Genomic DNA, 17,514 nt, shown 5'->3' on the forward strand with positions numbered 1-17,514 from the left:
CTCTTTGTTCCTTCTTCCTGTGCTGCTTTTTTTTGAACAATTTTTCCTTGGTCTCTCTTTTCTTCTATTCTTATGTTTTTTGTTTTTTTTTTTACTTCGTGGTGGTCTTCTCTTTATGTGCCTTTACCACTAACTATGTTTACTATTGGTTCCAGTTTGAGTATTTCTACAATTATCTCATTTCATATCCTGTCCATATTCATTTCTCTGTTATTTTTTTAGTTGTTTTATCTCTTTTGGTACTATGTCTAAAGTAGGTACTTATCGTTTTCAAATCCGCTCTCTCATGTATATTATTCCTTATTCTATGAAAACCATTGCCAGTTTTTTAAATGTAGTCATTTTATCTATTATTTGTCATTTCATTTTAAGATTTTCTTGGTTTACTACCATCATTCCGCATTTATTAATATTTGCTTCTATTGCCAGGTCTTATGTTGTCTTTGTATATATCTACGCTTTCATCGAAGTTGTTAAATGTATCTACTATTATTACTATATCGTCGGCATATACTTATAGTCAATTACCCAATTTATGGCCCTTTTTTTTATCATAATACTAGTTTGAACAGAAGTTTACTAAGATCCTTCCATTTCCATCCTACCCATTCATATATTGCTTCTGTTATTTCTATTATGATTCGGGGGAATCCTATTTTTATGTCTATTGAGTCGAATGTTGCGTTTAAATCGATAATTTTGTTTTCTAATTAATAATAAAAAAATGAATCGGGTTATGGTGTGTAGCAAAGAAGAGTTTACTAGGAATAGCGTTTGTGTCCAGATACAAATCCGCCGATCTTTTGCGCCGAATCCGAACTGTCACGAACTGTTTTTGGTTACTGTAGAAACGAATCTATTAATGCCTTAATTCGGGCTACATTTACAAGCAAAACGTTTTACCATTGCCATTGAAAAATATTCAATAAGTGTTTATTTAACACTAGTGGCGAAACGTTTATGTACACAAACTTTCTAAACAGAGAGAATGATCTATAAAATTTTATAAGGATTTAGCTTTAAATTAACGTTGTTGCCGGAATTCTCAAAAATGCTAATAACTGTAAAATATCAATTATTTAGGTTTTATAAATATTTATGAATAGAAAATATATATTATTACGCCTTTTATTCTATTCAAGATACTTTGAAAAATGAAGTTTACTCAGGATATTTACGAGATTTTGTTATATTTAAATTTGTTTATTTTAATATTTTTCAATTGTTTCAGGCTGAATATAACGCGGCTGATGTTATAGTAATGACCGTTATTAGATGTTTAGCAGTGTTGTATTCTTATTATCAGTTTTGCAAATTACAGAAATTGGGTTCAAAATATATACTGGGTGAGTAGATATTTATATAAACTTTACTAGCGACCAGTGCTAAAAAATTTATTACATATTTATTGCTAACTTATTCACCAGTAAATTTAAAAATTATGTAAATCATAATAATTCCACACATATTTCCTTCACGAACAATATATTGTTTGTTTTAGAATTTTTATTACGATGTTACGATAGACAAAATGCTTTTTGTTAGTGTAGAACACACACTATAATAAAGTATTCATTGAATCCCTTATAAGTGGTGCTTGCTAAACATTGTTATACATAATATCTATGAAGAAAGTTGAGTGAAATTACTCAATGTCATGGTTTCTAGGTAACACTGGAGAAAGTAAATGGATATTATTCTAATCATTACTCTTACATATTATTCATATACAACAACGTAATCTCCGAGCGTAATTTTCACTACTACCAAAAAGTATAACTTTATTATTGACTTTTGTTATTAATACCTCATTTTCTGTATACTTTCAACGACCCCCTGTATAATCGAGTTACAATTTATCCACCAAAACATTATTACAGAAGTTTTATAAATGAATTTTTCACATTAAGAAATAGTTTTCCTCAACCAACCATTATTTGGAGACTTATTTTCAATCACAACTTTTACAGCGCCCCCTACTTTTCTTTTGCATGTAATAATAAACTACGACGTATATTGTATAAAATTTTGATCCTAATCCCATTAGTACGGCTGTTAGAGCCGTCCTAAACTTACATATATAAAACAGCACAGCAGACCTTATAGGCGGATCGATGGCTTGAAGTCTCTACTGCTTTTCTCCAACTCCTTTTGTTCACGGCTGCATTGCACCAGTTCGCTATCAATAACTTCTGTAGTCAGCCTTACATGCATCCACGTGGACTCCCTCTTCTTCTTTTTGCGCCTTCTCCCCTTGCTGAAGCTCTTTCCACCCTCCTGTTTTCTTCCATTCTGGCTATACCCCAACCAACGCCCTTACTATATAGCCGATCTCTTTCTGACCTTTTAATGTCTGCATTCCTTTCATTCATCTTGTTCCACTCGTATCCCTCCAAAAATTTTCTCAACACTCCTCTCTACCATGCATTTAGCCTGTTTTCGGTTTTGTTTAATGTCATTTTCACCACTTGTATCAATTTCTTATGTATTCCAAGTTTTGCTCAGGACTTTAAAATAAAACTTTATTACAAATGTGTCAAAAGTACAGATAATAGATAAATTTAATGAAATTTGACAATGTCGTTGGGCTTCATCATCATGTCCGGCGATTGGGAATAATATCTACGGCCTTAGCTGTATCCCTTACCTATGATAAGAAAAAGAAAGTTGATTACAATTCCAAAAGTTGTTTGCATTTTTCTTTTCACCCCTTTCGCGGCGGTGATCGAACTAAAGTCAAGGTAGGCAGATAACGTATTAACAATTCCCAAAACCACCACAATTTCAGTCCTCCAGAGGAAATTTTTTCCTATATCAGGACCATATCTGAAATATCCTCAACCCACATGAATATGTTCCCATCCGATTCACAATGCAACCAACGAACCAGGCTCCCTCTCGTCGGTGTTATGGGTTTTCTGCGGTTTTTCTAGTGAGCTCTTTCATCAGCCCAATAGCCGACGACAGGGAATCAGCTGTACCTACCCGCCGTACTCAATACACCCCAAATTTATTTTCAAGAGCGGTAAAGAGTGAGCGAGCGCATACCAAAGAAAACCATCTTAACACCATATAATTATCCCAATCGTAGCACTGCAAAGGAATTTTTTTCCTATATCAGGACTATTGAAGAAAGTCTCAATTGATTGATGTCAGAAATAAATCGATATCTTGAATTGTTTCGGAAATATTGAATTTTTCATATAAGTATGTCAAGTCTATTTTTAATTTCTGGATTTTTTCGAAAATATGTATTTTTATCCGAAAAATCCAAAAAACATGTTTATTTCAGGATAAACTGTTTAATTTCACGGAAAATCCAATTTTTGTATCAAAAAATCCCTACAGAAATTCAGCAGAATCTGAAACAAGATGATTTTATAGTTCCAGAGCTTTATGTTATATAATTTTCTTTTTGTGATCACAAAAGGACTGTTGTATTTTTTCTATGATAGTATCAACGTTCCCCTTCCTATTTACTTGTATTACAACGTTGCTACTTCATATCTGTAGGAATTATAAATTTATATAGTGTTATTTTTAAAAAAAAATTACTCCAAATTTAACCCTGTATATATCTCACAAATATGAAACTGAAATAATCCATTACAAACAGTCATTTAGACATATGTTTTCTGAATTGATTCATGTCAAAAATAAATCAATATCTCGAAAGGTTTCGGTATTATAAAATTTTTTATATCGAACAATCAACCCCGCAAGCAGCACCTACAATATTTTTTATGCTTTTAGTAATTTTTAAATAAAATTTTAATATTTTCATCGATTATTTAGGTCCGCAAAATAATCATAATATATTAGAAGAAAAAAAAATTATCTTTGTTTCAGGAATAGCGGGGTTATTCACAGTATGTTCTAGTTTTATATTCACTTCAACAGTATTAAAAATTCTTCGTATCAATGTTGCCGATCTTAAGTAAGTTATAAAAATAAGAAAAATTTTGGATATATAATGAAAAAATTTATTTCTAGAGATGCATTATTCTTTTTCTTACTACTAATTGACTTATCCAAAGCAGCCATGCTAGCACAATTTGCTTTGACCGCTTCAAATCAAAACGAAGTAAAAACAAACATTGCGAAAGGAATGGCACTTTTAGGACCTACTATTACTTTGGATACTATAGTTGAAACGTTGGTAATTGGTGTTGGAACGTTGTCTGGTAATTATTTACTTATATTATTATCAAAAATTTCAATGTAGTAGCTGATTGAGATTCACCAAATGTAAACGAGTTGAAACTGTTGTTCACCAGCTAATTCTCTCGAACCGTTTCATGCAACATTTACAGTGAAGAAGCTGCAAGGGAAATGCTTTAAAGAATACCTAGAAGATCGGTTCAAATCGGTTGTCATTCCGAGAAACATCGATGCTTTGCGCAACATTATTAAAGAAGATTGGCATGTGGAAAAGAAATATTCAAGATGGATTCCGCATTCCAACTCCCATAAATCACGTAAAAAAAGAGAATATTTGATATCTCATTGTCCCGATTCACCCGATCATTCACTTAATGTTTTTTTTCTTGTTTTCCTCTGCGCGGACACCTCAAGAAGCTGTTGAAGACTTCCAAAACCATGTTCCTACGACATCAGCATCAAGGTGGTAAAGAGAAACAGTAACTGCTTTAAAGACACGCGTCAATTGTATTTCCAGAACTAAATAACGGCGACAATCTTCAATTACTGCAATAATTATATATATATATATATATATATATATATATATATATATATATATATATATATATATATATATATATAATTATATAAATTAACTACGAGGAGCTGATTCGTAGGCCTATTGAAACATTTAAACTCTATAGTTACACCGATATGCTTATTCTGAAACAAAACTTTATGTATTTAAAATCTAAAAAACGAAACCATATGAGCGCTACAGTATTACCTTAACCACCTTCTCACATACAAGTCCTAAAAAAGAGACCAATTTCCAAAGAGCGGCGTGGTTCTCATGTTGTCCGGGTTTTAAGTGCTTAAAATATCTTTGGTGCGGCGCTGCTATCTAGGGATGGATCACCACGCCGACCTAGTGGCCACAGAGTGAAATAACTAAGCTGTTAAATGAACCACCCCCACTACCTTCGTTTTAAGACCTGTATAGAAGACCGTGAGATTGACACGTGGTCTATATGTGATTAATTTCTGATGTGCGTATAAAATGGTAGCGGGCAGTTATTACCAATTGATAACGTTTTAAAATCTATTACATTGAATATACGAGGGTTGCTATTTAAGGTTTCATAATCGAACAATAGGTAGCGTTGATAAGTAGCAGAGCAGAGCACCATTGTCAAACAAAAGAGGCGCCGACCTCAAGAAGCTGTTGAAAACTTTTAAAACCATGTTCCTACGATATTAGTTATTCCAGAAGTGGTATACCTTAATATTTGGTTTTGCTTTGATTTTCTTTCCTACAGCATTATGTGTAGTGTTATTTTATTTTTAGGAGTACATCGGTTAGAAATGCTGTCATATTTTGCTTGCTTATCAGTTCTAGTTAATTACATGGTTTTTATGACGTTTTATCCGGCATGTCTTTCTCTCACATTAGAGGTAAACACCTAAATTACAATTTTTTCCACTGTTGTTATTAACCTATAGCTTGCAAAAGCTAGTTACTCAAAAATATTGTTTAAAAATTTATCGTCTAATAGATCAGGTTAATATCCTTCTAGTATCTCGATCATGTAAATGAATATATACATGAAATTAAGATGCCAATGGTACATTAGACCAACTCAACTTTCATTACGTTGAGAAGAATTAAGATTAAGTATCTGGCCTCACCTAGAGATGGCGGTAGTTGCTTGAAAAATACCACATAATCTGTTCAGCATATGTTTCAAGTTTGAACCACGTTGTTAAGTATTTGTTTGGCAGCCATCAATAGTGAACAAAGCTGAACTAGATTCTACTCTGAGTGAGACTGTTCCTTCATTATCATCAGTAAAATATTGGGTAGCAGAGGCCGTACGACCAGCACCTCGGTGGTCGACCAAATGAGGTGACGACTCCAGAGATGTTGAAGAAAATCCACAAAGTGTGTGAGCTAGCAGTCATAATAGTCATTTCAAAAAGTGCGGTACATCGCATATTAACTGAAAATTTGTACATGGGAAAGCTGTGCGCAAGATGGGTGACGCGTTTGCTCATAATGGAACAAAAACGGCCAACTTATTGTAGTTTGAGCGAAGTAATGAAGCAAAAACGGCTGCATTTGCTTAGAAGAGAGTTTTGTTTCATGATTTGAAGTTTGAATTGCTACCTCTTGCTCCCTATTCATCAGATTTACCCCCTCAGATTCTTATCTATTCTCAGACTTGAAAAAATGTCTCGGTGTTCAAAGATTTTCCAACAATGAATAAATAATGTCGCAGTTAATGGCTATTTTGAGGATTCTTATTATAAAAAAGGTATCGAACGTATTGAACATCGCTGGAAAAAGTGTATGGATCTAAAAGAAGATTACGTATACTATAAAATCTAAAATAGGTGTGCTGCAAACTTTATAAGGAGTGAGATAATTTATAGTCCACAAATCGACCGTAGATATAATGCAATTTGTTTTACTTTCGTGAATGGTCCGTTTGATGTCACAAGACATTTATTTCGATATACATCGATTACACAAAATGTTGATGTGAATATCTCACCTTCTCTATTAAAAACAAGTGAAATTAGTTAACCTAGAATATTTCTTGAACGTTTTCTAAATCCTGACTCATTTACTATAATGATATATAGGAAAAGGGCAAAGTTCCTTTTTAATAATAGTAATTATTAATTTTGAATTATTTTAATTTTAATTAATGCCGGTGACGGAAGTGGATATAATAGAACAGAAAAAGGTATAATTTGAGAAGAAATAGCTTTAAATAAATCAGAGTTAAAAACGACACCTAGAACGAGCCTAACCTAACCTAAAAATTGTATTTTCTTTATTTACAATAAGAAAATTATCTATTTCATTTTTCGTGCACCATTACATCTACGGAAAAATGCAGGCATCGATCGCCATAAAGCTTCAATTCTTGGAATATGTAATTCTTCCTGAAACACGAACTCTCATCATTATCTTATGGAGATAAACGTATTCTGATAAGCAGTTGTAAGCACGCCAGCTGTAAGTGGAATCAATGTTTCTCTATATCGGCGATTGTTGGTACAAACTTTCCAATCTAAAATCTTCTGAGCCATCCTCGATGATCTCAACAACTGGTGCCCTTCAGCAACTTAGTCTTTATGGAGCTTGCACCTGCCAGATTTAGCCTCATCTATATGCACCACAGGACCCGGTCTTCTAATCTACCCCTTTCACTCTGCTGATTTAGGTACGACTGCTTTTGCACAAGCCCTTTTACATACGAGTCTTCATTCGCGAAATTGTACATCAAACTGTATATACTTCTTAGGATTAATCTATGTCCCTCTTCTTGAAGATGTATGGGGCTTATCCATTTCTTGATACCATAAGATGGCATTTTTTTGTTTACAAACGACCTTTTCCATCAATATGATACAACTTCACCTCATATTTTTTCACTATATATGAATTACGAACGATTACCAATGAATTTAGAGTTGTAGATTCGAACCCAGAGCCACAGATTACGCAATGTCAAGGACCTTTATCAATTTGGATATGTATGTGATTAAACGTTCATTACAATGTTTATATATTTTTCGTCTTCTGCGTGCAAGTTTGATAAACCTAGAGTACATTATAAAGGTCAAAAAATCATATTGGGATAGCTGTTTCCGCAATTTTATATTCCATATTTTCCCATCTTACATACCAAACCTCACCACCACCCGTCACCGGATTGATACGGGAGAGTAGCCAAAATACCTGACAATCGGTTATTTGATATAACATATTGAGATTAAGCTGCAGACTATAGGTTATTAAATCCCGATCCATTCAACAATATTTGAGCTGTGCAAGGTACAAAATCGTATAATACTTTTTTTAGTTGTCTCGAAGTACTGGAATGTATTCCAACAAGCAAAGTCTAATTGCTAAAGCTTTTCGTGAAGAGGATCATAAATCAAATCCCGTTGTACAACGGGTGAAATTGATAATGTCAGCAGGCTTAATGTTAGTCCATGCGCACAGGTAAGTTCCCACCGAAAAAAAATTTAAATATCAATGAATGAAGCTGTAAATAGCAACGATTTGAATAGCTACTTAATATTTACAAGCTCTTGACCTTTTTTAACTTATTTTTACCATATATATTGTTATTTAAGAGATGTTTTGTGAGATTAAGCAGTGAGGTAATACCGGGAGTTATTATTTCTTCAAAACATACTTATTGGTTTTAGTCGTTGGCCATTCAAAGAAGAGGATACTGATGATATTGGATCATTAGTTGTGGAACAACATATCACTCTAAATCGAACAGAAGAAAATGCTTTACATGGATATATTATGAAGTGAGTCTTATTTGATCATTTTAAATTCAAATCATCAATAAAGCAAAAGAAGTTATTTTTTTATATTTTGCTTATCTACTGTATAAAGTTAATTGAAGTTCGGATTTTTGTTTGGAACTAACCTTTTGTTTGATATATAAAATAAACTCATTATATCTTATAGTTAAAATACTTTTATCATGTTTAATTACATTGAAAAATATTGGAGTTATTCTATGTGTAAATAGAATTTTATATCCGTCTTAATTCCACATTTCTTTCTCATATTACAACTTTTGCAAGCAATAAAGATTAATTGAAATATCTTATATGATTCAAAATATTCCAAGGTTTTGTCAACACAACATATCGAAAATTAAATTACAGAGTTTCTCCAAACGAAGCAGCAACATGTTGATCTTCTTAGTATTTAAATTCTTATTTTGTTTTTAGATGGATGACTCTAAGTGCTGACCATATAGTGATATTGGTATTGTTGCTTGCCTTGGTAGTAAAATTTATCTTCTTTGAAAACAAAGAAGAGTTTACTGAAAAAATCAAAGCGTCCATGTCAGAAAACTTGGAAACAGACACAAATAGCGAATTCGTCAAGCTTAATGAGAAGCTCCAGAGCAAGTATTTACCTCAGACTCACATTTTCAGACCTGAAACATTTATTTTGGGTAGGAGTGATAGTGATGAAAAATCAAGTTCTTTCAGTGGTAAGTATTTATTAAATTGATATTGATCATATTAGTTTAACTTCTACCAAACAAAATTTTGATTAGAACACTGTGAATACATTTATAGTGATTTTTATATGCACTAAAATAACAAATAAGAAAATAGGCGTAAATACGATTAATACAAGGAAATTTAGTCTAAAAAGTGGGTAACACTTCACAATCATGTTGTCAAATCAACTTTATTTGTATTATCCTTCATTTTGTAAAATCGTTCTAGTTTTATTTGGCGGACCTGTAGCAGCAACCCGTTGTAGATTCTCAAGGCAGTCTTATTACAAAATATTGAAAAATTTGCTAGTTTTAAAAACACAGATGAATTATATAAATACATTCAAAAATTACCAGAATTATTTTTTAAAAATACCAAAACATACATAGAAATGTTTTAATCATGTACATATCCGGGTATTCCTTTACCAAACTTGCCTGTAAGCTCGAAAATTTTTATATAATACCATTAATTCTGTTCTAAATAAGTCCAATCACCTTCATTCGAATTTAGTTTGACATAAATTAATTTAGTACATTTTTCGAATAATTGAGAGAACAATTTGAGATATTCACAAATCCAGAACGTCAGATTGTTGACAAATGCTCAGCTGTTTATTTATTTAATTTTTTCTACGCCCATGTCTGTAAACGTCAAAAATCGCACTGTCAACATTCCTTGTAAATGACATTTAACAATAACATGCACGTAATGAAATCTCATAACGTACACGTGCGTTTAGAGAAGAAAACTTAAACTTATTGGTTTAATTAAATTACAATCTAATTTTTATTTACGCAAGACTTTATTTAGTTTATTTACACAAATTTAGTCAATTAAAAAACATAAAAACTTTTAGCATTAGCGAGATATTATTTAGGATTGAAATAGTGATGCCCCTAAATGTAGGCAGCACATTATGCAATTCCTTTAAAAATAGGACAGACAGAATTGTTAAGTAGCATGTTTTTTATTCAATGGAAGAAAATGAATGGGCATAGAAAAAGTATAGTACGTTACACGAGTTGTAAGCCCATTACACACTCATGAAATTTTTCACTTAGGGCGTAATGGGTTACTTACAACTCTTGTTACCTAATATACTATTATATATTTACAATATATTATGAAAAAAAATGTTTCCTCTAAGTAAGTTGGAATTTCTGGAACCGCAGGTGATATTCATACTGAATACACTGTTTACACTCTAAACCAACACTCACAATTACACTGTGTGACGCGCATTTCGATTCCCAAGTTATCATGTTCAGAGACTGAAGGAACACAACAAACAGTGTAATTGTGAGTGTTGGTTAGGTGTGTTCAGTACAAATGGCCAAGCAGCAAAGGATGTAATGATTAGAATTTAGGTAACTTTGTGATCGGTTTCAGTGAAAATAGGATAGAGATGAAACTGTATGTGATTTAGAGATAAAGTTATTGATCAATGTATTATCAATTCTAGTATCAGAAGCTATTTGTGAAAGTAGGGGCTTTGTCATTAGTGTATTTTTCTCTCTAAACAACGAAGAGGACTTAATTTTGAAAAATATTCCAAATTAAATAGAAACATTTTATTTTTCAGATGATGTAGAGTATGAAGACAAATCAGTACAAACCTCATTCTGTCAAATAGATTCTAGTCAGCTCTTGAACGACGATATCAACGAAAGCGAACTGTGTAGAAGTTTAGAAGAATGTTTGTCCATATATAATGACTCCGATTTGGGTGCTGTCACTCTTACAGACGAAGAAGTAATTCTGTTAGTACAAAATAAACATATTCCTGGATATCAGATAGAGAAAGCCGTCGATAATCCAGAAAGGGGCGTTAGGATAAGAAGAAAAATGTTGGCTAAAGACGCAAATTTCAAAAATCACTTATTAGATTTACCATTTAAAAACTATGACTATAGTAAGGTATGTTTATGACCTCGAATTATTGAATTCGACTCAGCATTATATATATATATATATATATATATATATATATATATATATATATATATATATATATATATATATATATATATATATATATATATACAATTTTTTTAATTGATATAATAATGTTGTATGAAATACAAATCAGTAATGTGTGGAAAATAAAAATAAAAAAAACTGTGAACACCGGGAAATTAAGTGAATTTGTGTGTATTTTTCAATTTTAGGTTATGGGAGCTTGCTGTGAAAATGTTATTGGTTACATGCCAATACCTGTAGGATATGCGGGACCTTTATTATTGGACACTCAAGAATTGTACATACCGATGGCAACAACTGAAGGATGCCTAGTAGCTAGTACCAACAGAGGATGTAGAGCTTTGAAAATAGGTGGTGTTACATCAAGGATTGTTGGAGATGGAATGACTAGAGGTCCTGTTGTTAGATTCCCATCTTTAGCTAAAGCAAGGTTTGAGAAATTATGATAAACAAAAAATCGATATTTGTCATATTATTTTTTAAAATTTTTCAGTGCTGCTATGAAATGGATAGAAAATCCAGAAAATTTTGCATTAATGAAGGAACAATTCGATTCTACTAGTAGATTCGCAAGATTGACCAAAATCATGATAAGAATAGCAGGAAGATACCTTTTCATCCGTTTTGTTGCAAAAACAGGGGACGCTATGGGTATGAATATGCTTTCAAAAGGAACAGAAATTTCATTGAAATTTGTACAGAACGAGTTTCCTGATATGGAGATATTAAGTCTTAGTGGAAACTTTTGTACTGATAAGAAATCAGCTGCTGTTAATTGGTAAGAGCATCTTCATTTTTCTTGGATTTTTAAAAGTTAATTTTTGTTAAAAAATTTTCAAACATCCCCTTCACTTTAGTTTTTCTCGTATACTTTTTGATTCAAAAACATTTATCAATTTTTTCATTATAATAGATGTTCTTCCTATTTATTTAAGCTTTCTTAAGCAAGTTATTTATACTCTTAATTCACTAAATTATGCACTAAAATTTGTTACTCAACACTTATTTACTTTTACTATATTACGAATTATTTACTTGCTCTAAGCTATAGGTTTTCTAGATAACTTGGATTCTAGAATGCCGATTTTATAAAAAAAGTTACCACCTAATGTAATCAACTTGTAAAATCAATACAAAGAAATAGCAGCCGTATAAAAAAAACATATACCTTCTATAAAGAGAAAAAACTTTAGATTATATTAACAGAACAGGACCGGCTTCATGGTCTACGTTCATTCCATTTGAATTTATTGCAAACAGACAAAAGTTGCAGATTTTATAATAAATAATGATAAGGGATGTATTGCACCATATAGTGAAAAATATTTCGAAATTCTATTAATGATTCTATATTTAGTACCACATTTCATTCAATTTCAATTTTTTAGGATTGAAGGTCGGGGTAAATCTGTTGTATGTGAAGCTATCGTGCCAGCAAAAATAGTAAGCACAGTATTAAAAACAACAGTAAGCGCCTTAGTCGATGTCAATTATTCCAAAAATATGATTGGGTCAGCTATAGCAGGAAGTATAGGAGGATTCAATGCCCATGCAGCTAACATAGTTACTGCAGTATTTATAGCAACAGGTAATTAATTTATTATTTTCAATTACAATTAGAATTACTGTAATAAATATTTTTCAGGTCAAGATCCAGCCCAGAATGTGAGTAGCAGTAACTGTATGACACTAATGGAGCCCTGCGGATCAAATGGGGAAGATCTCTATATGTCATGCACGATGCCATCTTTGGAAATAGGTACAGTCGGTGGAGGTACTGTGCTTCCCCCTCAGGCAGCTTGTTTGAACATGTTAGGTGTTAAAGGTGCACATCCTGAAAATCCAGGTGCAAATGCTGATCAATTGGCTAGGATAGTATGCGGTTTGGTCTTAGCAGGAGAACTTTCACTGATGGCTGCCCTAGCAGCCGGACATCTTGTTCGAAGCCATCTTAGACACAATAGATCCACTACGTTATTACCAGAAAACGCGAATATACAATCTATGAAGGTTATTAAGAGAGAATTCCTTGCACCGCCCTGTAAAGATACTGTTTAAATATAGTGTAAAGTGAATTAGTGTTAAAAACCATAATGGAGTATCTAGTCTTTGGTTAAAATAGACTCTGGTGTAAGAACGGGGGTTACTTTGAAGTGATCTTTCTTGCACAAAGCTTCAAAATAGAAGATAAGTTGTTATATTTTGCAATCTTCATCTATAACTGAACGAATATATTCCTAACCATTCTAGTGTCTAAATATCGCTTACATTGACATATCCATATCAGGGGATTATAACAAATAAAATTGTCAATAACTTTTGGGGAAGTTCAAAAGACAGTAAAGCGCATGGCATATGAATGTATTGACATATTAGTAAAAAAATAAGTTGCTTTAGATGTGATTACAGTTTAAAGCCTTGGTTCTTTGGATACTCATTGTGATGAGCGGTCACTTCGTCGACCACAATAAAATTATGTCATCTGATCATACATAAAAAATTATTCAGTACGTCTCTGTCTTAAAAATAAGTATCTATAAACGGAGTATTATTAATATTATGGAAAAAGAAAAATCTAATAAGTCCAGATGTGCGCATTGCCACACATACAACCAGTTTGGGAATGTGAAGTGGTAAAGAATATGTAATCATCAGAATATGATAACCTGTTTATGATAGAACTCTTAACCCTTAATTTGGAAGTGTAACTTGCAAGATACATGACTCCCTAATTTTTTGTTTAAATTTAGCGCCTTTATTTTAGTTCCATTATCTACCGCATCGTCTCTTTAGGCCTTGTAAAGTAACCTCCATCAGTTTCCAACACACACTTCAAGTGAAAGTTTGTTTATTTTGCAAATTGTAACAGTGAAATCAGCATCAGCAAAGAAATGGCATCGACCTCCGGTTGGGTAAGTTTTCAGTCAATATACTATTATTTATCATCTGAAATCAGCTTTTTTAAATTCAAACAATGGAGTATAATTTAAAAAATCAGATTTATTTCACCTCAATTCAAAATTTATTGAGTTTTATTATTTTGGTTTTAATTTTATTTAGGAATTTGTTAGCATTTTTGTCTTCTCAACCTCATTTTGATGTTTTCTTTTCTTTTTCAGAGCAAAAATTTTACTTCAAGAGCTGGCTATATTCTTCCATTACTTCTTAAGCCAAAGGCGGACTCTGGAGATGAGGAAGAAAATGAAGAAAATTTGGAGAGTGAAGATATATTACTTCAGGCAGCGAGCAAATTTTTAGATGTATAGGTTGAAGAACGTTTTGATGCAGAGGATGCATCACAAGCTCCAGAAGTGTCAAAAGATGAGACAATGATGGACCTCTCTATTGCTGTTTTCATTACTTCGGCCGCTAACCTTCAACCAGCTAATTTGGCAATGTATCTACAAGATACATATTGCATATCTCACCAAAAAATGAACCCAAATTTTTCAAACTTTAAAATTGGCTTATTTAGACCTTAAAGAACAATTTAATAAAAAATTTTTTTAATCAATAAATTCGTTACCAAATTAAGGGTTAAACTTTTCTGGTACAATTGCTCCATGCTATTAAATGGTCTTTTTCAATATTAATAGTTTCTACAAATTATAAAACACAGGTAACAGCTTCTTCTGGGCCTCTACCGTCTTTTCCTTCAGTCAAAATCGTTTACCAAAAGCATCACCGTTCCTTTTACCATTACTATTTATAGCTAAAGCTTAGATTATAGGATATACCGACAGACTGTTTTTGATAGCCAATTTATAATAGCGTACTGTCATATGACTAATTTTATGCCTCTCAAACTTTTAGTCATTTAATTTTTTCAAATGATAAAGGAAGTTAACATCTTATAGAGTAAATAAAAGTTCTGTCTTGTCTTGAACTTATGCTTATGGCGACATTTGTGAACCAGAGTCTGTACTAACGTAAATAGAATTAATTATAACCTTGATGCATATCATGCACTAATCGCTTCAAGTATGTATGCTTGAAGAGGAAATAGCAATTACAACGGTCAAAGTTTCCAATATGCCAGTTTTTTATATCAGCGTGCAAAAGGTGTGGAGAAGCCTTTCTGGAAAACAAGTTTAGGAATTGTTTTTAGAAAGAACAATGTTGTCAAATCGTGAATTTCTTTTAAAAATATGTGTCCGTAAATTGTCTCAGTTTCCATTTAAATACTCTAGTTGGATAAAATCTTCAAACAGCGATAGTTTACATCGACGGACTGCCCGCTCACACAAAGCCACAAAGGCATCAGAAGTAAAAAATTGTTCCGGCCTATATAGTATACATGCCAGTGATCAATTTAGACAATTAAATTGAATATTTTGAGCTGGATAAAAGTTCTAATAAAATGGGCAGTATTATATCGATACTACCTTATTGTCAAATTTCCAGAGAATATGTTAGAAAATAATGAACAAAATCAATTCAGCCATTGATAAAACCGATTCTTATTTTTTTTACTCCATTTACTGCGAATGTATATTGAAGATTTACGTAACTGTTTCCTTATATTTTCTCCAACACAAGTTGAAAGAATCTGTGATGGTCGATTATTTTTCTTAGTATTTTTAGAATGGAATAAACTGCTTCTTTGTACAAGGAAACTTCTGTAAATGGTCTTTATTTTAATTATTTAATTTATGTAAATATACTTTTTTTATTATTATATTTGTTTCATTTACCTCCAAACTAAATACCAAAATATGTATATTGAATCATCACACCTTTAACATTGAATGAAAATATGGTATTCGGTTGATACTGTCAAGTGTTTCTCTAAGTTAGAATTTTTGGGACCCTTTGTAATATTTATACCGAACACACTATTCACTACATTAGCACCATAACACTATTTGACACTTAACTATTTACTACTAATAATAAAATAATTATTATATGGTATGGCCTTTCGATCCTTTTGCGAGTGTCCATATTTAGCTCGAAGAAGGAGAGAGTCTAACTAAGTGATGTAGTCTTAATAGTAAATTCCAGGTTAACCTAGCCTGTCATTCAAAAATAACAAACATAAATGAAGGTCTCAATAGCGAGACACTTACGGGGAGTCGCGATTGTTATTTGTTTATACAGTAACAAGCAGGGTGGAGCCGTAGACGCCTCTACTGGCTGTTGCTAGGTCGAGCAGTCATATAGTGGGAGGGGGAAGATGAAACATTCTAGACACACTGTGTCTGACACAGTTGGGGCTGAACTCTGTTGGTGTTAGACACATTCGCGCTAATTGTGGGTGTGTTGGAGACCAAAATCTAATAATACGTTAACAAAAGTTAGAGTGAAGGTAATGTTCCTAGTCGAAAGACTTTGAAGTAAGGTGCCTACGAGCAGACGTCTGAATCCCTTGTTTTGTGGTTTTCCCAGCTTCGAGAGATGGGCAGTCCTGTGAATGGGCCGATGCTACATGCTACAAGGCTAAGGCGTTTGAATTTCATAAGAACTTTAAACGGCGAGAAAACATTAGTGAAGGATGAATCGATGGAAGAAGAGGTATGGAGTAAGGCAACTAAATATTAGTAATGAGAATCTATCAGCGACTCATCTGAAATTGCGGAATTTCAAAAGAAAAAGGAAGAAAATATGTTCAAGGAAGGATAAACTTTTGATCAAATTTTTAAATCCGACGAAACGGGCCTTAATTTTCTAATACTACCTTCATATTGAACCCATTGTTTAGAACTACACTTAAGTTACACTGTTTGGTCCTTTGAACCTTTCATAGTTTTGTATTTAGCTCACAGAAGCAAAGAGTATAATTATGTAGTTGTAGTGGTAGTAATTAATGGGTTTAGTTTAAATATCAGCAACAACACCAAAAATTTTCAATAACCGTGTGTCATAAATTATTTTTATGTGCCCAAAAATATGCATTGGCACTTCTACAACATTTACAAACTGTTATTACACTTCAAGGAAGACTCTTCGTGAACATATCGGCAAGTTGAAGATGACTTGAAACGTGTTCCAGCTTGATTTGCTCTTTCATAACTTTTTCCTGTATGAAGTGGATGCACATCTATGTGCTTAATCCAACGATGAAACTCTGGGTTCTAAATTAATCTTATAGTACTTATATTGTCAACAAGCAACATTGGTAACCTAGACAGGCTTGTTATTTCGTTCAGTAACCTACTCAGCCACACAATTTCCTTCACGTGCAGCCACTTATTCAGCTTCACTGTACTCAATGACACGATTGGTTGTTTGCGACTCATCCATGTAATGGCAGCTCCACCACAATTAGTAACAAGCCCAGATCTTGAGCGTCGTATCTCCGGGTCCCCTTCAAGTATTTGAAAATTCTTTTTACGG

General features: G+C 32.6%; 1 protein-coding gene across 1 annotated transcript in view; it reads left to right on the top strand.

Annotated features, from left to right (window-relative positions):
• Positions 1-15,854, top strand: part of LOC130451104 (3-hydroxy-3-methylglutaryl-coenzyme A reductase) — a 78,194-nt gene extending 62,340 nt beyond the window's left edge. Inside the window, exons 3-14 of the mRNA XM_056789908.1 lie at positions 1,232-1,346; positions 3,850-3,937; positions 3,994-4,184; positions 5,492-5,598; positions 8,019-8,161; positions 8,371-8,481; positions 8,914-9,182; positions 10,781-11,115; positions 11,367-11,608; positions 11,672-11,956; positions 12,567-12,766; positions 12,824-15,854. Of these exons, the coding sequence (XP_056645886.1) occupies positions 1,232-1,346; positions 3,850-3,937; positions 3,994-4,184; positions 5,492-5,598; positions 8,019-8,161; positions 8,371-8,481; positions 8,914-9,182; positions 10,781-11,115; positions 11,367-11,608; positions 11,672-11,956; positions 12,567-12,766; positions 12,824-13,236 (2,499 nt within the window). The 3' untranslated portion in view covers positions 13,237-15,854. The remainder of the gene's footprint in view (positions 1-1,231; positions 1,347-3,849; positions 3,938-3,993; positions 4,185-5,491; positions 5,599-8,018; positions 8,162-8,370; positions 8,482-8,913; positions 9,183-10,780; positions 11,116-11,366; positions 11,609-11,671; positions 11,957-12,566; positions 12,767-12,823) is intronic.
• The last annotated feature ends 1,660 nt before the right edge of the window (positions 15,855-17,514 follow it).

This window comes from Diorhabda sublineata, chromosome X (assembly GCF_026230105.1).
Source record: "Diorhabda sublineata isolate icDioSubl1.1 chromosome X, icDioSubl1.1, whole genome shotgun sequence".
Lineage (NCBI taxonomy): Eukaryota > Metazoa > Arthropoda > Insecta > Coleoptera > Chrysomelidae > Diorhabda > Diorhabda sublineata.